This window comes from Macaca mulatta, chromosome 7 (genome assembly GCF_049350105.2).
Source record: "Macaca mulatta isolate MMU2019108-1 chromosome 7, T2T-MMU8v2.0, whole genome shotgun sequence".
Lineage (NCBI taxonomy): Eukaryota > Metazoa > Chordata > Mammalia > Primates > Cercopithecidae > Macaca > Macaca mulatta.
This window is the reverse complement of record NC_133412.1, coordinates 112,259,781-112,285,096: the sequence shown is the minus strand read 5'-3', so window position 1 is coordinate 112,285,096 and position 25,316 is coordinate 112,259,781. Positions and strand designations below refer to the sequence as shown.

General features: G+C 41.4%; 1 protein-coding gene across 2 annotated transcripts; it reads left to right on the top strand.

Annotated features, from left to right (window-relative positions):
* The first annotated feature begins 1,352 nt into the window (after positions 1 to 1,352).
* Positions 1,353 to 24,793, top strand: TRAPPC6B (trafficking protein particle complex subunit 6B). Of its 2 annotated transcripts, NM_001261238.1 has the most exon segments (6): positions 1,391 to 1,732; positions 12,066 to 12,133; positions 13,192 to 13,309; positions 17,376 to 17,459; positions 19,830 to 19,923; positions 21,587 to 21,863. In NM_001261238.1, coding segments are annotated over 6 exon segments (477 nt in total). In that variant the 5' UTR covers positions 1,391 to 1,651; the 3' UTR covers positions 21,619 to 21,863.
* Positions 24,794 to 25,316: the final 523 nt, after the last annotated feature.

Here is a 25,316-nt window from a genome sequence, read left to right as displayed (position 1 = left end):
GGAAATCGAGACCATCCTGGCTGACACGGTGAACCCCGTCTCTACTTTAAAAAATACAAAAAACTAGCCGGGCGAGGTGGCGGCGCCTGTAGTCCCAGCTACTCGGGAGGCTGAGGCAGGAGAATGGCGTGAACCCGGGAGGCGGAGCTTGCAGTGAGCTGAGATCCGGCCACTGCACTCCAGCCTGGGCGGCAGAGCGAGACTCCGTCTCAAAAAAAAAACAAAAAAAAACAAAAAAAACAATTTGAGAAAACCCAAAATGTTAATTTGGGGGAAAACAACTGGGATAATTGGGGAAAAAAATTTGTTTTGTGAATTACCAAGGAAAGAACTAATCACAGGCTAAGCAACATGCTTAATGTTGAATTTGCTAAATTTAAGATGTACATACTATGATGTAGCATGTATATTTATTTGCATATGCAGTGAGACAATTCCTACAGCTGTCTCACACTGCTGTAAATGATTAGGAACTCCATCCTGCAGTGACATCGCTTTTCTGAATTCTGTAGCACTTTTCACCTAATCCTCTGATTAGTCTGTATTTTCCGGTTCAAGTGTATCTTGTTTTTCGCTTGCTCCACTTCCCTTGTCCGTTGCACCCCACTAACAGGAAAATTCCTGGTGGTCAAAATGGCTCTAATTCTTTTTGTATACCCGGGCTTAATTCAATAGGAATTGGGATAACTTCTCAATATTTAAAAAATTTGAACTCTGAAAATTTATGATATTTTAAACTTTTTACAACTTTTCATATTTGAAGAACATGGCGAGAAGTGAATGCTTTTGATGAAGCCAGTAGAAATTCTTGTGAATTTTTTTAACTTCTATTGCTAATTAACACGAAGGTGGCCGCGGGAGCTCTTTTTTTTTTTTTTTTTTTTTTTTGAGGCAGAGTTTCACTTTTGTTGCCCAGGCTGGGGGACAGTGGCGCGATATCAGCTCACCGCAACGTCCGCCTGCCGGGTTCAAGCGATTTTCCTGCCTCAGACTCATGCCAGGCGCATGCCTGTAGCTGGGATTACAGGCATGCACCACCAGGCCCGGCTAATTTTGTTTTTTTAGTAGAGACGGGGTTTTCAGGCTGGTCTGAACTTCCCACTTCAGGTGATCCACCAGCCTCGGCCTCCCAAAATGCTGGGATTACAGGCGTGAGCCACCGTGCCAGGGCCAGGCGGAAGCTCTCTAAGTCTTATCTTGGTCGGCCCCGGACATCGTGGTGGGAGGGGAACCTTCCTCATTTCCGGGCGCTGGCCTCTTTGGGCTTGGGAGAGAGGAACTCAGTGATCATAGAGCTGGCCAAATGCCGGGGTAGAGGGGACCGGAAGTTGGTTTTTTTTTTTTTTTTTTTGCCCCCGCCCAGCGGCCAGATCGCATCTTAGCTGGTTCGCTTGGGTTAGAGCTCGTGTCAAACTTTTCGTTCGGCCCCTAGCACTTGGTAGCCCCGGAGTGTGGGCTGTCTCCAGTACCAGACTCACTTCAGTACCAGCCTTTGGGAAGCTGTGTGAATACCTCGGTCTCTTAGCCACAGGGACAGAATGGCGGCCTGACGGAGTCGCGGCGCCGGCCAGGTAGCTCAAGGCGCTAGCCGGAATCCCCAGACCAGCTCAAGCGGGAGCCAAAACTCGGAGCTTGGAAGAATTAGCAGGAAATGGCGGATGAGGCGTTGTTTTTGCTTCTCCATAATGAGATGGTGTCTGGAGTGTACAAGTCCGCGGAGCAGGGGGAGGTGGTGAGTGCTGCCACACGTCCTTGCGGTCCTTTTGCGGTGACACACCTTGTTTGCCCTCAGTGCTTTCCTTCAACCCCTGTCCCATGCCACCCGATGCCTCCCGAGGTGTACAGAAAATGGTCCACCTCCAGGTATCCTAAACCCTGGAACCTGTCAGTTGTCTCCTTTGAACCGTCATCTTTCATCGTTTTCTCTTTCGTATCTTCCATTTGATTCCTTTTTGTCTACTTCCGTACGTTTGTCTTACACCCCACAGATTTTGGTACTTTTAGTGTTGTCCCTGCCATTGTTTACGGGAGGGTTAACTGCAGAGCTGATTTTGACACCCCTACTTAGTTTTGCTGGCACCTCCAGCACTTCAGCCTTGCACTGGACAGACCTGTCCTTCCTTCCTCATTCCTAATGCTCAGTGCAACTCCACACAATTTGAGAACTGAAGCCTAATGAAGGTTGAGTTTGCAGGGGAAGGTTTGCAGGCGTTAGGATAATTAGGGAACACAAATTAATTATTTCAGAAAGTATTTATTTAGTGCCCGTTATGTCAGAGCTAGTTCTAGGTGCCAGGGATGTAGTAGTGAATGGAACAATGGCCCCATCCTTGTAGAGTTGTAGAGATTACTTTTTTTTTTTTTTAATCTAACTTAATCCGAAATGTGATAGTATGTAGCGGTTACTTCTAATATGTGGGAATCCTTATTCAGTCATTGTGGGCCTGTCGCTGCTGACACTGCTAGATAAATAAAATAAAACTTCTGCCTCACAGTCTTTAGGGAATAGTGATTTAAGGAGTAGTTAACACTTGAGTATTGGCTGGTAGAATCATGGAGTTGTAACGGATTTTAGAAATAGTCCAAAGTCGTGCTCAAGTCAGGAGCCCTTTCTTTAATGCTATTGATAAAAAATGGGTGGAGAGTGGGGATAGGAAATGTATCCTAGGCAAAGATAAAGACGTAGAGGTACGAAAGAGTGGTGGATTTAAAGACACTTAAGCATTTCTTTGTGACTAGACTGAATAGAGGGAGAGTAAGAAGAATTGAGAGGTGAAGTTAGAAAGCTCTGTGTAATTAAAGAATTCGGATCTTTTCAAGGGAATATTTTTGAGGAAGGGAATGATGTGGATCATTTGCATTTTAGAAAAGTAATCCAGTGTTTGGGCTAGATAGGGAAGATCCTTGTAGGGGGAAAATCCTTTATTACGGGAGTCACTGCAGGAGATGATGATGATCTGAATTAAGACAGGGATAGTGAGAAAAGCAGGTAACAGATTTGAGAGGTAGAAAGTGGAATTCTGTAGGTCTTGTTTAAAGATGGGAGTGGGAGTTGCAAATTATTGTCAGGTTTTAGCTTGAGCAGCTGGTTTGGATGGTGGTGCTATTAATCAGAAAAGGGATTAAAGGAGAATAAAAAAATAAGGAGGTAAGATAATGAGTTATTTCGGGGCAGCTTGAACTTTTGAGGTACCTGTATGACATCCAGAAAAAGATACTGCCAGTTTACCCACAAGAAGGATAGGCAGGATACATTTGGAACGTTATTGGAAATGAAGCAAATTCTATTCTTATTCAAATGACACATCTATAATAGAGATTTTTTTCAAGTTACAAACTTCTGACTTTATTATTGACATCAGTGTTTACTGTTTGTGCAAAGCTAGCCTTCCTTTTCCCTCTAGAACAGTTAACACACCCCTTTTACTTTTTTGTTATAACCCCCCGGTCCCCCCAACCACTTGTGTATTCAGTTCTCTTCATTCTCCCCTCCCTTCTTACCTTTCCTCTTCTCTTTTTTTTTTTTTTTTTTTGAGATAGAGTTTTGCTTTTGTCTCCCAGGCTGGAGTGCAGTGGTGTGATCTCAGCTCACTGCAACCTCCGCCTCCTGGGTTCCAGTGATTCTCCTGCTTCAGCCTCCTGAATATCTGGAATTACAGGTGCCGGCCACCATGCCTGACTAATTTTTTTGTATTTTCAGTAGAGTTTCACCATGTTGACCAGGCTGTTCTTGAACTTCTGACCTCAGGTAATCTGCCCGCCTTGGCCTCCCAAAGTGCTGGGATTACAGGAGTAAGCCACTGCACCTGGCCCTCTTCTGACTCTTGTCTAGAATAATATTTTTTCTTCTTTTTAAAATGCCTTTCTTTTTTTTTCCCCCAGTGGGTTAATCCTTATTAAAATGAACAGAGCTGTTCTACTCAGGCCTGATAATTTTAAGAGATGGACTAATCATATAAGAGAAAGGAAGTTCATAGTTTTGAATCATTTAAGCTAAAAATAACTTTCTTTTTCTACTGCAATGTATTTATGGTGGGGGGAAAATTGAAAGTACATAATAAGCAAAAATTATATAAATAATAGTTATGTGGTAGTCTTCATAATCAGAACCCATACTGAAATACGGGTATATGAGGATTCATATTAGTGTCCCTACTTTGAGTGTGCTTGAAATTTTTCATCATAAAAAATGTAAAAGATACATAATCCTGTCATCCAGAAGTGATTTTTAGAGATTTTTCCAGACATAAAAATATCTGTAAAAACCATGCTGTTTATGTCTGAAAAGACCTATAAAATCCATTTCTCGCTAACAGGATTATGTGTCTTTTTTTTTTAATTATCAAAAGTTTTTTTAAGTGAAATAAAGTTTTACAGATTTTCAGTATAGCAAAATAAACTTCCGTAAGATTTGAGGTGAGATAAAAGAAAGAAACAGTGTTCTAACCCTCCAAATCAATGTTTATCAAACTATTCTTAAAGAGGAATTCTCTTAAAGTGGACTAATTGGGCATTTCTCAATTTATGGTGAAAGGATTTTAAAAGGTTAGTGGATAAAATGTTCTCAAGTTGATTTTTTCTTAAAAATTTGGTGCCTACTCAAAAGTGCATGAACAAGTAGCAAAATCAAAAAATATGTAGTAGGGCTTAATTCAAAAGCTCATGTCATCATAGGATTTGAGAGAGTGTATATAAGCATGTTGTAACTGCCCAATGGGTTCTTCTTCGCCGCTGCCCAGATAGAGCTGATCTATCAAGACAGGAGAATTGCAATAAGGAGTTTATGTAGAGCTGGCTAAATCGGAGAGCAGAGTTTTATTATTGCTCAAATCAGCCTCCCCAAACATACAGAGTTTAGGGTTTATCAAGGACAGTTTGACAGGCTGGGGACTAGGGAATGGGTGCTGCTGGTTGGTTGGGGATGCCGTTACAGAGGTGGGGGCCAGAGGACCAGTTGGAGTCATCCGAAATGCAAAAGTCTGAAAAGACATCTCAAAAGGCCTTTTTTAGGTTCTACAATAGTGATAATTATTTACAGGAGTAATTGGGGAAGTTACAAATCTGTGACTTCCAGAATAATGTCTGGTTATCATTTAACTACCTACATTTTAGCGGAATTCAGGCCCCTCTCATAATCCTAACCTTATAGTCTTTCTTTAGTTTTGCAAAGGTGATTTAGTTTCGGGAAGGGCTATTATCCTTCTTGCTTTAAGGTTACACTATAAACTAAATTTCTCCCAAAGTTAGCTTGGGCTGCATCCAGGAATGACCAAGGGCAGTTTGGAGGTTAAAGGCAAGATGGAGTTGATTAGGTGAGATCTCTTTTACTTACAGTTACAATCTTTGCAAAGGTGGTTTCAGTAGTTCCTGGTAATACATATGTTCCTAGGTGATTCTACAGAGCGAATTATTCCACAAAGAGCATCATGATTTACAGACACTTATTCTAGCTGAACTTTTTTTTTTTTTTTAAAGAGACAAAGTATCTGGGTGAGTGTGGTGGCTCACACCTGTAATCCCAGCACTTTGGGAGGCTGAGGTGGGAGAATTACTTGAGCCCAGGAGTTGGAAACCAAAGTGGGCAATGTAGTGAAACAATGTCTCTATTTTTTTAAAAAGAGAGGCTGGATGAGGTGGCTCATGCCTGTAATACTAGCAATACTAGCACTTTGGGAGGCCAAGGCAGGCAGATCACGAGGTTAGGAGTTCGAGGCCAGCCTGGCCAACATGGTGAAACTCCATCTCTACTAAAAATACAAAAAATACCTGGGCGTGGTGGTGTGCGCCTGTAGGGCCAGCTACTCGGGAGGCTGAGGCAGAAGAATCGCTTAAACCCAGGAGGCAGAGGTTGCGTTGAGCTGCACTCCAACCTGGGCGACAGAGCAAGACTGTGTCTAAAAAAAAAAAAAAAAAAAAAGTGGGGAGAGAGACAAGGTCTTTCTCTGTCATGCAGGCTGGAATGCAGTGTTGGGACTTTGGCTCACTGCAGCCATGACCTCCTGGGCTTAAGTGATCCTCCCAAATAGCTAGGGCTATGGGCATGGTACCGTGTCCAGCTAATTAAAACAAAATTTTTTATAGAAACAGAGTCTTGCTATGTTGCTCATGCTGGTCTCAGACTCCTAGTCTCAAGTGACCCTCCTGCCTACAGTGCTGGGATTATAGGCATGAGCACCGCGCCTGGCGTCATCCTAAGCATGTTCGAGAAGAAGTGTGGAGAATAGCAGAAAAACCGAAGATAGTGATACGTATAGTAATAGATGTATGTACAGAGTTTTATGACAGCATAGGGCCTAAGGAAGTTTCAGGGAAGGCATCTGGGAGAATGTAATACTTGAGCAGAATTTAAAGAATGTGAAGTCTATGGAATAGCACATACAAAGGCATGGAGACAGAAGAGAATATGGCACTCTGGAGTTGCTGCAGAAATTTCAGAGTGGTAGAAGGGAAAGATGTTTGTGAATATATGGATGTTAATGAATTTTGGTTAACTAGCCAGAGGTCTTTAAGGAAAGCATATACCATGATGCCATGCTAAGGAGTTTGGACTTTATTTTTTGTTTGTTTGTTGGTTTGTTTTGAGACCGGATCTGCCTCTATTGCCTGGTCTAGAGTTCAGTGGTTGGATCTTGGCTCACTGCAACCTCTGCCTCCTGCAATCAAGCCATCCTCCTACCTCAGCCTCCCAAGTAGCTGGGACTATAGGTGCATGCCACCATGCTCACCTAATTTTTGTATTTTTTGTAAAGATGAGGTTTCACATGTAGCCCAGGCTGCCCTCAAACTCCTAAGCTCAAGCAATCCGCTTGCCTTGGCCTCCCAATGTACTGGGATTTGCAGGCATGAGCCACTACGTCAGGCCTGGACTTTATTTTGAAGAAAGGGGAGCAGGTGCTGAAATTCCAGTAGAGAATAACATGATTTTTTTTTTTTTAATACGGAGTTTTGCTATTATTGCCCAGGCTGGAGTGCAATGGAGTGATCTCGGCTCACTACAACCTCCGCCTCCTGGGTTCAAGCAGTTCTCCTGCCTTAGCCTCCCGAGTAGCTGGGATTACAGGCATGTGCCACCATGCCTGGCTAATTTTTGTATTTTTAGTAGAGATGGAGTTTTTCCATGTTGGTCAGGCTGGTCTTGAACTCACGACCTCAGGTGATCCGCCCGCCTCGGCCTCCCAAAATGCTAGGATTACAGGCGTGAGCCACCATGCCCAGCTGGGAATAACGTGATTTTTTTTCCAGAAATCTACTTTGGTAGAAATTATACTACCAGAAATATAGAAGATGACACAAAGTAGGAAAAAATGAGACAAGACCAGTTGGAAGGCTATAGCTAAAAACCAGGAGAGAAATGATAAGGCCTTACTGAAGAAGTAAGGGTAGAGAGAGAAGGTGAATTTTGAAAAGCTTGAAAAAGGTAGGCTCCACTGGACTATAGTGTATGTAGGGGTTGGGACCTCAGGGGTGAAGAAAATGGAAGTTTTCTGGTTAGAGTAACTAGGTGAATGGTCATGCCATTAATGAATTTAGGGAATTTTGGAGGCAGAGCAGGCAGAAGACATTAATAAAATGAATATCATGTTGAATATGCATACTTCAAAGGTCCTTTGGGACCACTAGATGTCTATGCCCAATAAAGTCTTCTAGAAATACAGTTTTAGTAGTCACAGCACCATAAACAGAGTGCATGGTTCCTTAGAAGAAAGTTTAGTGAATAATAAGGCCTATGGTTTCCTTAGTGGGAGACAAACAGGCTTCAAAATATACAAAAATCCCTGCCTTTTTGGAGCTTTATTTTAGCAGAGAGGGGAGCAAGGGGCACATGGGCAATATAAAATAGTAAAATGTATAGTATATTAAATGGTGAAAGAAATTCTGTGGAGACAAATTAAGCAAGGAAGTGGGACTGAGCGTCAAATCAATTTTTAGAAGGCTCGTTAAAGCTGATTAGTGGCTCCATACCCAGAATTTCGGATTAAGTAAGTTGGGAGTGGGACTAGAGAATTTGCATTTTTAGCAAGTTCCCATGTGATGCTGATGTTGCTGGTCTTTTTTTTTTTTTTGAGATGGAGTCTTGCCCTGTCACCCAGACTGGAGTGCAGTGGCACGATCTTGGCTCACTACAATCTCTGCCTCCTGGGTTCAAGCGATTCTCCTGCCTCAGCCTCCTGACTAGCTGGGACTACAGGAATGTGCCACCATGCCTGGTTAATTTTTTGTATTTTTAGTAGAGATGAGGTTTCACTGTGTTAGCCAGGATGGTCTCGATCTCCTGACTTCGTCATCCGCCCACCTCAGCCTTCCAAATGTTCGGATTACAGGTGTGAGCCACTGCACCCGGCCAACACGTTTTTAAGATCACTAGGATAGCGAGTTGCCAAAGGGGTATGATGTTGCCCTTTTAAAGAAGATGGTTAAAATGAGCCTAAGATGGTGACATGAGAGTAGACTCAAAGGAAGTGAGGGAGTTGGTTGTGTGAATATCTGGAGGAAGAGGTGATGCAAAAGCCCCTGGAATGTACCTGGCATGTTTAAGGGACAGCACAGAGTGAGTCTGCAGAAGGTTGAGGCCAGAGAGGTATGGGGTCTGGATTGTAGAGGACAGTCCATCAGTCATCCATAGGATTTGGATGTGTTCAGCATAGAGGTAGTATTTAAAGCCTTAAGACTGAATGAGATTGTCAAAGGAAGAGCAAAGCAATCTCATGATTTAAGGCAAAGTGTGGTAATCAGCTAAGACACTGAGAACTGGGAAGCCTGGATGATTCTGAGACATTTTGAAGCAAGGAACAATAGAACTTAATGAACGTAAAAAGGATTTGACTCAGGGAAGAACATCAGGTGATACCAGGTTTTATAACCTAGGAGAGAAGAATGATTGAAATGGGGATAAGAGGGAGACGAGGAGTAATTAGAAAGAGGATTTGATTTCTGAAAATCAATGATAAGCAGTAGTTCCCTGTTACCTTGTGAAAATGATGTGGCTCACATCTGTATTCCCACTGCTTTGGGAGGCCAAGCTAGGAGGATATCTTGAGGTCAGGACTTTGAGACCAGCCTGGGTAATATAGTGAGACCTCATCTCTTAAAAAGAAAAAAAAAAAAAAAAAATAGCCAGGCATGATGATGTGCCTGTAATCCTAGCTACTTGGGAGACTGAGGTGGGAGGATTGCTTGAGCCCAGGAATTTAAAGCTTCAATGAACCATGATCTCGCCACTGCACTGCAGCCTGGGTGTCAGAGCAAGACCTGTAAAATAAATAAGTAAATAGCAGTTTGGTCCTTTGTTGGAGGAACATCTATTCTTTGCTTGGACACTGTGGTTTTTCCTTGGGCAGCAGAAGCAGTGTGGCGATTGAAGAAGTGACCTAAAACTTTGACGTTAGGTAAAAGCAAATGGCCCAAACCAAATCAACTGCTTGTAATTCCACTGGTGGGAACCCCTCCTCCTAACAGCAGGTTATTAACGCTGCCAGATAAAAAGTGTCCCCTCTACCAGTCCGGTGAAGAAACCTCATCGCTATCAGCCTGGGACTGCGGTACTTCCAGAGATTCTCATCAGAAATTGACCTAACTTCTCATCTAGAAGCTGCCTTTCCAGAGGTTGGTGAGAGAGATCACCCAGGATTTCAAAACCAACTTGAGGTTTCAGAGCACAGTCACTGGGGCGCTGCAGGAGGCTAGTGAAGTATACCTGGTGGGTTGATTTGAAGATGCTAATTTGTGTGCCGTCTACAGTAAGAGAGGTGGCTCTCATACCCAAAGACATCCAGTTGACTCGCCAGATATGGAGAGAGCGAGCTTAAATGAAGGCAGATTTTAAGGCATTTTATATAAATTGTGTAAAATATTTTGGTTTAATTTGTGACTTTTTGGTGAGAAATTATAATATGTTGCATTTGTGCTTAAGTCATTCTGTCTCAGGCCAGGCACAGTGGCTCATGCCTGTAATCCCAGCACTTTGGGAGGCTGAGGCGGGCGGATCATGAGGTCAGGAGGTCGAGACCATCCTGGCTAACATGGTGAAACCCTGTCTTTACTAAAAATGCAAAAAATTAGCCGGGCGTGGCGGCGGGCGCCTGTAGTCCCAGCTACTTGGGAGGCTGAGGCAGGAGAATGGCGTGAACCCAGGAGGCGGAGCTTGCAGTGAGCCGAGATCGCACCAGTGCACTCCAGCCTGGGCGACTGAGTGAGACTCCGTCTCAGAAAAAAAACAACAAAAAAAAGGTCATTCTGTCTCTTGGGATGAATGTGAAAAGTGACTATTCATAGACCTCAGTGATATAAGCACTGTTGCTCAGGAGTGACAAATTGCTGATATGCAGAAGGGATGGGTGGTATTTCTTGGTTTTCATGATGCATGTTTCTGTATGTTAATGACTTGTTAGGTACCTATTAAGGAACTAGAGTTGATAAATGTATATAGGTTCCTTTCACAATATAACTGGTTATGTCTTGATCCAGGTGTTTAACATTTGGGGCTAAGTCTGACCATACATTACTGTGATAGAATGTGGGCCTTTTCAAGAGTGAAGATACACGCCTTAACCACAGTATAACTTACAGTTTCCTTAAACAAACAAACAAAAACCTAGCATGGAATACGTTATGTACATTTATGATAGCTATTTTAAATATTGTAGTGTCAACATTTAAAAATTGTTTTACATTCACAAATGGTGGGGAGTCTTGTCATTAAGATATGTATAACTTAGAATCCACTTGGTTTTCTCCTAACTGGACTGCATTTGTTTTCGTAGTAGTAAAATGCTGTGTATTACACCTTGTGTAAGTCCTCATTCTACTACATGTTAACTAACTCTCTAGCTGATAATGCAAATGCTAACTGTGGGATTTTATTTATAAGGACTCTAGAATAAATACCAGTTATTCGTACCAACATCTGCTGTTACTAATATTCTGAAGTAGTTAGTGCAACTTTTCATTGTGTTGTGGTTGGTCTCATAAGGTTGGAGTTTTCTCCTAAGAAGAAACAATAGTGAAATTCTTTTCTTTCTCTTCTCTCTTTTTTTTTTTTTTTTTCTGAGACAGGGTCCCTTGCTCAACCTGTTGCCCAGGCTGGAGTGCAATGACATGATCATGGCTCACTGCAGCCTCAACTTCTTGGACTCAAGCAATCCTCCTGTGTCAGCCTCCAAAATGGCACATGCTACCATGCCCAACTATTTTTATTTTTAGTAGAGATGTGGTCTTGCTATGTTGCCCAGGCTGATCTTGAGCCACTGAGCTCAAGTGATCCTCCTGCCTTGGCCTCCCAAAGTGCTGGGATTACAGGCATGAGCCACCGAAGCTTGAGGGATTTGTTTGTATTAAAAAACTTGGTGTCAGGGAGGAGCACAAAGCTTCAACCCATTGAACCTCTGCCAGTTAAGATGGTGTTGGGTTAGGCTACATCTGGTTACTATCCTGGGAAAATCACTTCTATAGAGATGGCTTTCCAAGTGGTTTTAAAATGTGTCTTTCTATCTGGGTGCGGTGGCTTCATGCCTGTAATCCCCGCATTAGGAGGCCGAGGCAGGTGGATCACTTGAGGTCAGGAGTTTGAGACCAGCATGGCCAACATTTTGTATTTTTGTATTTTCTCTACTAAAAATACAAAAATTAGCCAGACATGGTGGTGGGTGCTTATAATTCCAGCTACTTGGGAACCTGAGGCAGGAGAATCACTTGAACCCTGTAGGTGGAGGTTACAGTGAACCGAGATGACCCCACTGTACTGCAGCCTGGGCGACAGAGTGAGACTCCATCTCAAAATAAAATAAATTTTAAAAATGTATCCTTCTATTGAAGTTTTTAGGTTAATTATGTATATGTTAACTAAATTATGAATTAATTTGTTTATCAAAAAATAGTAAAAAGTAAAGTTAGTAAAATTAAAGTAAAATAAATAAAATCAACCATATAATTCACTTTTTCTTAAAATGTCTCAGGGAAAAAATTATAAATGTTTACATTAATATTTTTAACCAATATTGTAAAACAATTTCTGAACACTAACATCCTAGCATTCTAAAAGTATTTAAAACTATTCTTTTTTAAAACAGGAAAACGGACGATGTATTACTAAGCTGGAAAACATGGGGTTTCGAGTGGGACAAGGATTGATAGAAAGGTGAGCAGGTTGGATTTGAAAATTTTCTTGCAGGTAGGTTATAAACAAAGATAATCTATTTCAAAAGATTGCATAAAACTTGGAATATTTTAATTTTAATTCCTGAATGTTATTTCTTCTCTTTACTTCAAAAATTAAAATTTATTTTTAGATCCAATGCCATTTTAACTCGTTTATTCAAATTTTATTTTAATGATTAAAGAAAATATATGTGTTATGTATTTTAGACTTTCTTCCTGAAGGTATTGAAACAGCTATCTAAAATCTTACTGCATTTTTAACTTAAGATCTACTGGGTTCTTTAACCTGCATTGAATTTTTATGTACATAGGATTGAAATAACTATAGTCTATGTTTATGTGTGTAATTATCTTTGAACTTATAGATCAATTTTTTTTTAGTATTTCTTTCTCACTACCTGAATAGTTAAACTCTGAGTATATTTTATATAACAATGTCATGATAATGCTCAGCTCTTTGTTCTTTTGTGGTTTTTTTGATGTGCTAGAATGCATTGCACCTGAAATTTTGGCTATAATGTTTAGACTAATTTGAGGCCTCATAATTTATATAACGTAATGTGAATCCATTGAGATAGGATCACGTTGCGTGGTGCTTATGACTTTATGAGTGTTAATAAATGTTCAGCCAGGTGTGGTGACTCATGCCTGTAATCCCAGCACTTTGGGAGGCCAAGAATTGCTTGAGCTCAGGAGTTTGAGACCAGCCAGGGCAACAAAGTAGGACCCCGTCTCTACAAAAATATACAGATTAGCTGGGCATGGTGACATGTGCCTGTGGTCTCAGCTTCGAGGGAGGCTGAGGTGTGAGGATGGCTTGAGTCTGGGAGGGAGATAGACATTGCAATGAGCCGAGATCATGCTGCTGCACTCTAACCTGGGCAACAGAGCCAGACCCTGTCTCAAAAAATAATTAAAATTAAGAATAACCCAGTAAATGTTCAGTGCTGTTCTGGCATTTGGAAATTAGTTAATAATTAGTCCCTCTTGCTTTTTTTGGAGGATAAATACTGTATTACTTCCAGTTGATCTTTTTAGGTTTACAAAAGATACTGCAAGGTTCAAGGATGAGTTAGATATCATGAAGTTCATTTGTAAAGATTTTTGGACTACGGTATTCAAGAAACAAATCGACAATCTAAGGACAAATCATCAGGTAATTAAATTAATTAAGGCCTATATTTTAAAGTCCTTTAACTTAATATAAATATCGTATTTTAGTGACTTATTTAAAACCTAAAATAATTTCTGGTTAACTTTGAAGTATTTTTATGTTATTAATAAGTTATTAGTTTTTTTCTTCCAGTAGTGTGAACTGAATAAAGACAAAGGGACAGTTATCAGTAATGATAGCTGTTCCTTTCACCCAATTATATGCTATGTTAAGTTTTTTAAAGTAGCAAAAGTCAGGATGATAATAGCTTTTAGTATTTGGTTCCTTAGTTACTGTTCATTAGTGGTAATAATATGCAGAACCACAAATATATCACCTTTATGTCTTTAGAGTCATTTCTTTTTTTTTGAAGAATTTGTATTATTTTAATTATTTTTATATACAGAAAACTCAACAGTGTATATTTAACCCAGTTTGGTGGCAGGTTCTTTAGCCTTTGCCTTTTCCTGCTTGGCAATTCAAGCCACAGACTTGGGACCCAAGACATTGCCTCTCTAGTGACAGCTGATCTCATCGTGTCTGTCGTTGTAGTTGGTCCTGATAGCTTCCACCCGCTGAACCTAAGCTCCATTGTCCTCCGAGTTAATCTGTGTAAAGGCGACAGTGGTGCAGGTCTTCTTGTGGACTAGACGTACCAGTCTTGCCTTCCCCTTGATAATGCAGGAAGGGACCCCCATTGTACAACACAAAGCAGGCAGGAAGACAGCCACCTTGATGGGATCCACATAGTGTACAGTCACCACCAGCTGAGCCTTCTTGTTCTCCTTCAAGGTGGTGATGGTGTTAAACTCCCGCTTGGAGGACAAGTGGTCTCTTAGTGGGGACATCCCCTTTGCCTGCAGCTTTCTTTTCAGCCCAGGCCAATAGCCTCTGCTTATTTTCTTGCTTTGTCTTTGTACTTGTGGGACAGCTTAAACAGATAAGTAGCTGTTTGGCGGTGCAGGGCCTGGGTGAACTGGTTAATTGTAGGAGGCGTTTTCGACTGCTTACAAGAGGATGACTTTGTGCCGCTGCAACCTGGTATAGCGGGGCCATTTCACAAAGCGAGTGAGGTCCGTTTTGGGTGGATGTCCTGTCCAATGCCAGAATTCTTTTTTTTTTTTTTTTTTTTTTTTTTTGAGACAGAGTCTTGCTCTGTCGCCCAGGCTGGGGTGCAGTGGCCGGATCTCAGCTCACTGCAAGCTCCGCCTCCCGGGTTTAGACCATTCTCCTGCCTCAGCCTCCCGAGTAGCTGGGACTACAGGCGCCCGCCACCTCGCCCGGCTAGTTTTTTGTATTTTTTAGTAGAGATGGGGTTTCACCGTGTTAGCCAGGATGGTCTCGATCTCCTGACCTCGTGATCCGCCCGTCTCGGCCTCCCAAAGTGCTGGGATTACAGGCTTGAGCCACCGCGCCCGGCCAGTGCCAGAATTCTTAGGCCTTTTCTCATACAGGGGATTCACCACTTTTTCTTTTCTTTTTTTTTTGAGACGAAGTGTTGCGCTGTTGCCCAGGCTAGAGTGCAATGGCGCGATCTCGGCTCACCGCAACCTCCGTCTCCTGGGTTCAAGCCATTCTGCCTCAGGCTCCTAAGTAACTGGGACTATAGGCATGTGCCACCACTCCAGCTAATTTTTGTATTTCTAGTAGAAATGGGATTTCACCATGCTGGCCAGGCTGGTCTCGAACTCCTGACCTCAAGTGATCCACCTGCCTCAGCCCCCCAATATGCTGGGAGTACAGATGTGAGCCACCACACCTGACCAGGATTCACCACTTTCTTGGCCTCCTGTTTCCTCATGACAGCAAGGGCTGGAGCCACCTCTTTCCCGTTGGCCTTTCCTTTGGGCATCTTGGGTAGCAGGAAGAGATTCTTTACAGTCATTTCTAAAGTCTAATTTGTGAGCATATTTTACTCTTAAGTAACTCCTGGATTATTACTGCTGTCGTATTTTCTACTCTTAAAAGATTTTCTTACAAAATTAATAGATTACATAGAAGACAATGTATTTATTAAAATTTTAAAAGGGAGACAGAGTCTCGCTATGTTGCCCAGACTGGTCTTGAGCTCCTGGACTCAAGTAATTCTTTGGCCTCAGCCTCTTGCATAGCTGGGATTATAGGCGTGTACCACCACTCCCAGCTTCATTAGATTTTATTTTATGAACTCAAGGAAATACTTAGAGTAGATTTGGAATTTTGATTAAGTAAAAAATTAAAGAAATGTATCTGGTACTCTCAATAGGATTATTTATTTATTTATTTATTTATTTTTAATTAGAGACAACGTCTCACTATGTTGTCCAGACTGGTCTCAAACTCCTGTGCTCAATGGATCCTCCTGCCTTGGCCTCCCAGAGTGCTGGGATTACACGTGTGAGCCACTGTGCCTGGCCTAGAATTCATTTTGTACCAACTTTAGCTTGGAATTATGGGAAATGCTAATAGGAAGAAATGACTCTTGAATTTGTACTTTCTAGACATGATTTAGATAAGGCTGGGTGCGGTGGCTCACCCCTGTAACCCCAGCACTTTGGGAGGCTGAGGTGGGCAGATCACCTGAGGTGAGGAGTTTGAGACCAGCCTGGCCAACGTGGTGAAACCCTGTCTCTACTGAAAATGCAAAAATTAGCCAGGCATGGTGGCACACGCTTATTGTCCCAGCCACTCGGGAGGCTGAGGAAGGAGAATTGCTTGAACCCGGGAGGCAGAGGTAGCAGTGAGCCTAGGTCATGCCTCTCCACTCCAGCCTGGGCGACAGAGCAAGACTCTGTCTCAAATAAATAAGTAAATAAATAAATAAATAAATAAATCCGGGTGCGGTGGCTCACGCCTGTAATTCCAGCACTTTGGGAGGTTGAGGCAGGCAGATCACCTGGGGTTGGGAGTTCAAGACCAGCCCTGCCAACATGGAGAAACCCCGTCTCTACTAAAAATACAAAATTAGTTGGGTGTCGTGGCACATGCCTGTAATCCCAGCTACTTGGGAGGCTGAAGCAGGAGAATCACTTGAACCCAGGAGGTGGAGGTTGCAGTGAGCTGAGATTGAGCCATTGCACTCCAGCCTGGGCAACAAGAGCGTAACTCTGTCTCAAAAAATTAAATAAATAAAAATAAAAATTAGGTCAAGCGTGGTGACTCATACCTGTGATTTCAGCACTTTGGGAGGCTGAGGCAGGAGGATTACTTGAGCCCTGGAGTTCAAGACCAGTCTAGGCAACATAGGGAGACCCCCTTTCTACAAAAAATTGATAAAACTAGCCAGGTGTGGTGGTGTGTGCCTGTGGTCCCAGCTACTCGGGAGACTGAGGCAAGAGAATTGCTCAAACACCCAGGTTTTGTTTAAGGGTGCAGTGAGCTGTGATTGTACCACCACACTCCAGCCTAGGCAATAAAGTGAGAGCTCATGTCTAAATAAATAAATATACAAACAAACCAATAGCTTATTTCATATGGACATATATTAATGATTCTATCATACTAGACTCTGAGTTTTTAAGGATAGGGACTATGTCTCATATAGTCTTTGTATCTTTAGTGTATAAAACCGTTCAGTAGATATTAGTGTTGTGAAAATACTGAACTTGCAACTCTTCAGCTTGAACATTGCAAAACTCCTTCATTTAAACAAAATTTGACCAGGCCGGGCATGTGGTCTCATGCCTGCAATCCCAGCACTTTGGGAGGTCAAGGTGGGCAGATTGCTTAAGCCCAAGAGTTTTGAGACCAGCCTAGGCAACATGGCGAAACCCTATCTCTACAGAAAAATATAAAAATTAGCAGGGCTTGGTGGTACACGCCTGTAGTCCCAGCTACTTGGGAGCCTGCAGTGGGAGGATCGACTGAGTCTGGGAGTTGGAGGCTGCAGTGAGGCATAATTATGCCACTGCATTCTACCCTGGGTGACAGAGGAGACCCTCTCTCCCAAGAACAGAAAAAGAAAATTTGGCCAATGGGAAGGAGACTTTTAATAACTTTAAAAAACTCTTACATTGTTTCATAAGAATAAAATAATTTTAAGGATTGCTAGCTACATTGACTTTGGATATTTTTTCTATTTTTGGAACAGGGCATCTATGTACTTCAGGACAACAAATTTCGCCTGCTTACTCAGATGTCTGCAGGAAAACAGTATTTAGAACATGCATCTAAGGTATTTAGTGGAATAATTAATTAATAATAATTGGGGTTTCTGTTAATAGTAGGACTACAGGGAAAAGTACAATGCTAATCATAACAGACTATTGAATTAAAAGTATGTTTTAAGGTGTTGTTTTTTTGTTTAAAGAGTTTTCTGTGAAATGAGAGACATGTTACAATAACACTAAACTGTAGCTAAATAGTCATAGAGTGACCAATTAAAGAAACACTGGCCGGGCGCGATGGCTCACACCTGTAATCCCAGCACTTTGGGAGGCCAAGGCAGGTGGATTACGTGAGGTCAGGAGTTCAAGACCAGCTTGGCCCACATGGTGAAACCCCGTCTCCACCAACACTATGAAAATTAGCTGAGCATTGTGGCGAGTGCCTGCAATGCCAGGTACTCGGGAGGCCGAGGCAGGAGAATCACTTGAACCTGGGAGGCAGAAGTTGCAGTGAGCCGAGATCATGCCATCATTGCTCTCCAGTCTGGGGTACAAGAGCGAAACTCCATCTCAGAAAAAGAAACACTATAAATGACTGTGACATGTAGATGTGTGGTAGATCACTTCTTTTTTTTTTTTTTTAAGATAAGGTCTTGCTCTGTCATCCAGGCTGGAGTATAGTGGTGCAATCATGACCTATCTTGACCTTAACCTCCCCGGGCTTAAATGATCCTCCCACTTCAGTCACCCAAGGAGGTAGGATTGCAGGTATGGGCCACCATGCCTGGCTAATTTTTAACAAAATTTCAGTAGAGATGGGATCCCACTGTGTTGTCCAGGCTCGTCTTGAATTCCTGGGCTCAAGTGATCACCTCACCTCGGCTTCCCAGTGTGTTGGGATTACAGGTGTGAGCCACCGCATCTGGCCTGATTGCCTATTTTCTATATTTTTGGGGTATCCAGGCTCTAACTACATTTTTATGGTTAATGTGTGTATTTTCTGCTTTTTTTTTTTTTTTTTTTGGATGAAGCCCTCCCGCCCAGGCTGGACTGCAGTGGTGCCATCTCAGCTCACTGCAACCTCCGCCTCCTGGGTTCAAGTGATTCTCCTGCCTCAGCCTCCTGAGTAGCTGGGATTACAGGTGTGCGCCACCATGCCTGGCTAATTTTTTGTATCTTTAGTAGAGTCGGGGTTTCACCATATTGGCCAAGCTAGTCTCGAACTCCTGACCTCATGATCCGCCTGCCTCAGCCTCCCAAAGTGCTATGATTGCAGGCGTGATTACAAAAGCCTCCCAAAGTGCTGGGATTGCGGGTCACGCCTGGCGTATTTTCTCTTTTTTACTAACATCTAACTTAATGTTTCTGGTTCTCACTTAACTTTTTGGGATCTTGGTTTCTTCAGCTGTGAAAAGAGTAAGTTGGACCAATTCAGTGATTTCTAACTATTTTGAGTTATGGACATCTTTGAGAATTGGAACACCTTTCCCCATAAATACACACATATGCATGGTTTTTATTTTCATAGGGGTCACAAATCCCAGATTAAGAACTCTTGGGATAAACAATCTCTAAGACCTCTTCCAGCTTAAAATTTCATGGCTCAGATCTAGTTACTTATTAGTACCCATTTATGTATATTATTTGTAAGATAATATTTTATATTATTTATATTTATTTAAATATATATATTGTATTTATTTAAATATATATATTTATATTATTCATAGATAATGTAGTATGTTGAACATCATGCAGTATAGATGTGGGTAATCAAAAATTCCTTGAATTGCTAGTTTTTCAATCCAGTTCTTGTCATGACTTTTGGTGTTGTAGCTCAGCCCTATTCCCTTTCTTTGTTTCTATATGACAGGATTTCTCAGCATCCAAACTGTTGATACTTTCAACCAGATAATTCTTTGTTGTGGCAAGCTATAAGTCTTGAACAAGTCAAGATTCTTGGTTGTAAATAAAGGAAAGAAATTCTGCTTGTAAGCTAACACAATTGATAAGCTCAAAAAATAGGCAATAACCGGGGGAGTTTTAAGGCAGCCATTAAGATAGCCAAGTCACTCCACAGAATGTATCTACTTATAATGCTGTGGGCAGCATGGACTGTAGACACAAACTACCTTTACTGCCTCCAGAATGAATTCCTATCTGTTTCTGGCTTGTTTTTGTCAGTGACTCTAGATTCACAGTCCTGGACTGGAGTGCTTAATTGGCTGAGCTGAAGTCTTAAGTCCTATGTCCATGTGTTAGTTTCCGGGGAGCTGTGAAATCTATCAATATTTTTCAGTAACTTAAACAATCTTCCAAACTCCTTTTTTAAAACAGGAATGACCTACTGATGATAAGTCATGTAATGTTGTATTTATCAATAGCTTTACTATTTTAGTAAATCCTTACTATTTTTAATGATTTTTTTTTCCTTTTAGTATTTAGCATTTACATGTGGCTTAATCAGAGGTGGCTTATCAAACTTGGGAATAAAAAGTATTGTAACAGCTGAAGTGTCTTCAATGCCTGCTTGTAAGTTGAATTCACTTTTCTTACAGATGTTTTAGTAATTTGTTTTCAGGTCTTTTTTTTTTTAATTTAACTGAGAGGAAATTTAAAATGCTGAAACTTTCATTTTAGTTTTATCAATGTAACATTTAGTAATATGTAGCATACTATATTCATACTCAGTAATTTTTGAATAATGGACTAAAGAAATCCAAATTTATAAGACAATTTAAGGGATGATTTTTAACTCTTCTAAAGTTATTTAAACTTTAATTTTTTTTTTTTTTTTTTTTTTTGAGACGGAGTCTCGCTCTGTCACCCAGGCTGGAGTGCAGTGGCCGGATCTCAGCTCACTGCAAGCCCCGCCTCCCAGGTTCACGCCATTCTCCTGCCTCAGCCTCCCGAGTAGCTGGGACTACAGGCGCCCACTACCTCGCCCGGCTAGTTTTTTGTATTTCTTTTTTTTTTTTTTTTTTGAGACGGAGTCTCACGCTGTTGCCCAGGCTGGAGTGCAGTGGCGCGATCTCGGCTCACTGCAAGCTCCGCCTCCCGGGTTCCCGCCATTCTCCTGCCTCAGCCTCCTGAGTAGCTGGGACTACAGGCGCCCGCCACCGCGCCCGGCCAATTTTTTGTATTTTTAGTAGAGACGGGGTTTCACTGTGGTCTCGATCTCCTGACCTTGTGATCCGCCCGCCTCGGCCTCCCAAAGTGCTGGGATTACAGGCTTGAGCCACCGCGCCCGGCCTTTTAGTTTTTTGTATTTCTTAATAGAGACGAGGTTTCACCGTGTTAGCCAGGATGGTCTCGATCTCCTGACCTTGTGATCCGCCCGTCTCGGCCTCCCAAAGTGCTGGGATTACAGGCTTGAGCCACCGCGCCCGGCCTTTAAACTTTAATTTTTTTAAAGATATTCTTCTGAATATCTCCTGCACTGTTTTAAGATAGCAGATTTCCCTAGAACATTGAAAATGCTATTTTTAAACAATTGTTTAGGATACACCTATTATATACAGCTAAGTAAAACCAGATACTCTTTTATCACTAAATGTCTCCCTAAAGATCTTTTCATCAGAGCTACCAACCGAGAGGCCTTGAGCTTTATTGTATTTCCTTTACATTTACAATGATCATTAGCAATGAAATACTGTACCCAAATGTAGGATTCATAAAGAGAAACAAAAGTGCTTACTCACAAACCATATAATCATCCCATAAAAATAGAATTGACTGGCTGGGCGTGGTGGCTCATACCTGTAATCTCAGCACTTTGGGAGGCCGAGATGGGCTTATCACGAGGTCAGGAGTTTGAGACCAGCCTGGCCAATAGGGTGAAACCCTGTCTCTACTGAAAATACAAAAATTAGCTGGGCATGGTGGCGGACGCCTGTAGTCCCAGCTACTCAGGAGGCTGAGGCAGGAGAATCACTTGAACCTGGGAGGTGCAGGTTGCAGTGAGCCAAGATTGTGCCACTGCAGTCCATCATGGGCGACAGAGCAAGAATCCATCTCAAAAAGAAAAGAAAAAATAGAATTGACTTTATTGAATATTATGAAGAATGTGAAAAGGTTTTTGACATAGCAGATTTCTTGACTGAAACTATTTCCTATATGGAACAGAAAATTGATGTTTAGACTTGTTTTCTTTGTATCTAAAAATCAAATAATTACTTGTATTTTTTTTTTTTAGGCAAATTTCAGGTGATGATACAGAAGCTGTAGAACATACTGAAATGCAAGGCTTCAACAGTGTAAAGAGATAAATTATTCGTGTAAAAGTATTTCAAGTAGTGATGATTTAATTACATTGTTTGATGTTTGTGCAGGAGTAAGCATGTATTTTTATCAGTTTAACACAGATCAACTCAAAGGAGATAAAGGGACATCCTGCCATGACATATACTTAACCAAAACTATTCAAAATGAAAACCTGATTTCAAATAACCAGACACCAAGATGTAGGACCCTTATTTTAAACCTTTTTTTTTTTTTTTTTTTTTTGAGACGGAGTCTCGCTCTGTCACCAGGCTGGAGTGCAGTGGCCGGATCTCAGCTCACTGCAAGCTCCTCCTCTCGGGTTCACGCCATTCTCCTGCCTCAGCCTCCCGAGTAGCTGGGACTATAGGCGCCCGCCACCTCGCCCGGCTAGTTTTTTGTATTTTGTAGTAGAGACGGGGTTTCACCGTGTTAGCCAGGATGGTCTTGATCTCCTGACCTCGTGATCCGCCCGTCTCGGCCTCCCAAAGTGTTGGGATTACAGGCGTGAGCCACCGCGCCCGGCATTTTAAACCTTTTTATTTGGTTAGAGTGATATGTATTTAGCCATAGATGGAGAAACAAAGCTCAGGGTTTGTTGAATTAGCATGAGAGAAAATTATGTACCAACAGAATTATTTGTGATAAGAATGAACAAGTTTTTATTTTAAAAAGCAAACATACTAAATTTTTTTATTTTACTGCTTATAATTTATTAAGAATTTTTACACCTGTATAAGGATTTCATATATACATTGTATGTGTGTATATATATTGTTTTTTTGTTTTTTTTTTTTTTGAGACAGAGTCTTGCTTTGTCACCCAGGCTGGAGTGCAGTGGCCGGATCTCAGCTCACTGCAAGCTCCGCCTCTCGGGTTCACGCCATTCTCCTGCCTCAGCCTCCCGAGTAGCTGGGACTACAGGCGCCCGCCACCTCGCCCGGCTCGTTTTTTGTATTTTTTTTTTAGTAGAGACGGGGTTTCACCGTGTTAGACAGGATGGTCTCGATCTCCTGACCTTGTGATCCGCCCGTCTCGGCCTCCCAAAGTGCTGGGATTACAGGCTTGAGCCACCGTGCCCGGCCATGTGTGTATATATAAATACATATATGACTGCCTAAATTGTTTATAAATTTAATTTTGCTTCAATATGTTTCATTCCTTCAGAGCGCCATTAATATGATCAAAATGAAATAATAGATTAGTTTAAATGTGAATTCAGTGACTCTAGGGCCAAAGAATATTAGGTATGTTTGGAAAGAATTTTTGTATTTATTCCTGTTACAGTTTTGACTTTCAGCTTCTCTCCCCATGCGTGGAAGTCCTGGTAAAGGATCTAACATCTTTATCCCCTTCTTTACTCTTCCAGCTGAGCAGAGAGGTAGATAATTGGATTAGTCATTCTGACATTTTTTGGACCATATCATCTTAGTGGTTTGGGGTCAATGCTCATCTGATATATCTTTCTTACCACCTCTTCTACTTACTTTCTCTTACTTAAATTATTTGGCATAAGCAGATATCTCCAGCTTTTGTTAGAACCTTGCATGTTTTGATTACTAAAACTATACTTTGTTTCCCATTTATTTATTACCCTTTTGCATGTATTTGTGTGACAGGGAACTATGCAGAAGGGGGTGACTGACACACCAAACAAGATGTTTCAGTGGATACTCTGCCATAGAAATGGCAGATTAAGAAGACTGACTAAACCAAACATTATATTAAAAACATGAAATAAAAACTATAAAAATGTACTTTAGAACATTAAAGAAAACTCAAGTTAGAGGCATACCATTTTCCTTTCATAGAAGGGTACAGTATTACAAAGATATTTGTTTAACTTGATTTATTAAATTCTAGCTATGTGCCCTATAATGATGTTTCAGTCAATGACCGACCACATATATGGTGGTGGTTCCATAAGATTACAATACTGTATTTTTACTGTACCTTCTTTATGTTTAGATATGCAAGTATTTACCATTGTGTTACAGTGTCCTACAGTGTTCACTACAATAATATGCTGTACAGGTTTGTAGCCTAGGAGCAATAGGTCATAGCCTAGGTGTATAGTAGATCATACCATCTAAGTTTGTGTAGTACACTCTGTGATTGTACAGTTTTAAAATCTCCTAATGATGATGCATTTCTCAGAATGTATCCCCTTTGCTAAGCAATGCATGACTACAATCCTAATTCTCACATATTTTGGGGAAAAAATTTTAATTTTGAAAAAATTTAGGAAAGTTCCTACCAAATATACATATATAAAGTTTATTAAGTTAAAAGTCATAAGGACCCAGGAATAGCTAATGACACGGAAGATCAAAATAGAACACAGTAGAGAACTTCAAAATAAAACAGGTGTGGGAATTGTGTGTGTGAAAAAGGTGGGTTCAGATAAGTTGGTTTGTTAGACATTCATATGCCTACCCATCAGCCGTTTCATTCTCCCTTCCTTGCTGACAAAGCCCCATGTTTGTTTGTTTGTTTGTTTGTTTGTTTGTTTTTGGTCTAAAACTCTGTATGGCTGCCTTGTGCTGTAGAACAGGGTGCTTCCCTAGTCCAGAGAGGGTGAGTGTTGATTAGATTCTGTGCCAATCATGGTATTGGCTTGCCTGATCATTTGATGGAATTTCGGCTAATAAGATGAAGGAAGTCTGAAGACTTTGAATAAGAAATTTTCTGTTGCTCTTAACAACTGATACAAGATAGCGATTTGCCGGCATCCCTTTTCTGCTTCTCAGTGAAGATATGTGATATGGATGTTTCAAGCTAATCTGCAATGGCCTTCTGATGGCCATGAAAGGACAAGTATGGAGATGAAAGCTATCACACTAAGGATAGCGGGATGTAGATAGAAAGCACCTGAATTGTGCTTCTGAATTAACCAATCTTGGAACTGCTTTACCTGTGGACTTTTTGTTATATGAGATATTCTTTATATTGTTCCGTTCGCTTTGGGTGTATGTATATTGTTAACTTGTAGCCAAAAAGAAACCTCTCTTAGTAGAAACAAAGGGAGAGTTAGGTTATTCAAAAGATAGTATGGGACAATTGAATATCCCTTCTTCTGTGGGAGTAGGTGGGGAGAAACTTAAAGGTTCACATGTAAAACAATAAAGTACTAAAGAAAACATGATAATACTTTTGTGATTTTGTGGTCGAGAAGGCCTAACACACAAATGTAGGAAATCATAAAGGAAAATTGTAAAACAAAAAGAAATGTAGTAAAATCTCTTCAATAAATAGTGTTGGGAAAACTGGACATCCATATGCAAAAGAGTGAAATTGGATCCTTGCCTTAATGCTGTACATAGAAATCAACTTAAGGCCGGGTGTGGTGGCTCAAACCTGTAATCCCAGCACTTCGGGAGGCCGAGGTGAGCAGATCATGAGGTCAGGAGTTCAAGACCAGCCTGGACAAATAGTGAAACCCTGTCTCTACCAAAAAAATTACAAAAATTAGCTGGGTGTGGCGGCGGGTGCCTGTAGTCCTAGCTACTTGGGAGGCTGAGGCAGGAGAATTGCTAGAACCCGGGAGTTGGAGGTTTCAGTGAGCCAAGATGGAGCCACTGCACTCCAGCCTAGGCAACACAGCAAGACTCTGACTCCAAAAAAAAAAAAAAAAAAAAAAATCAAAATGGATTGAAGATTTAAAA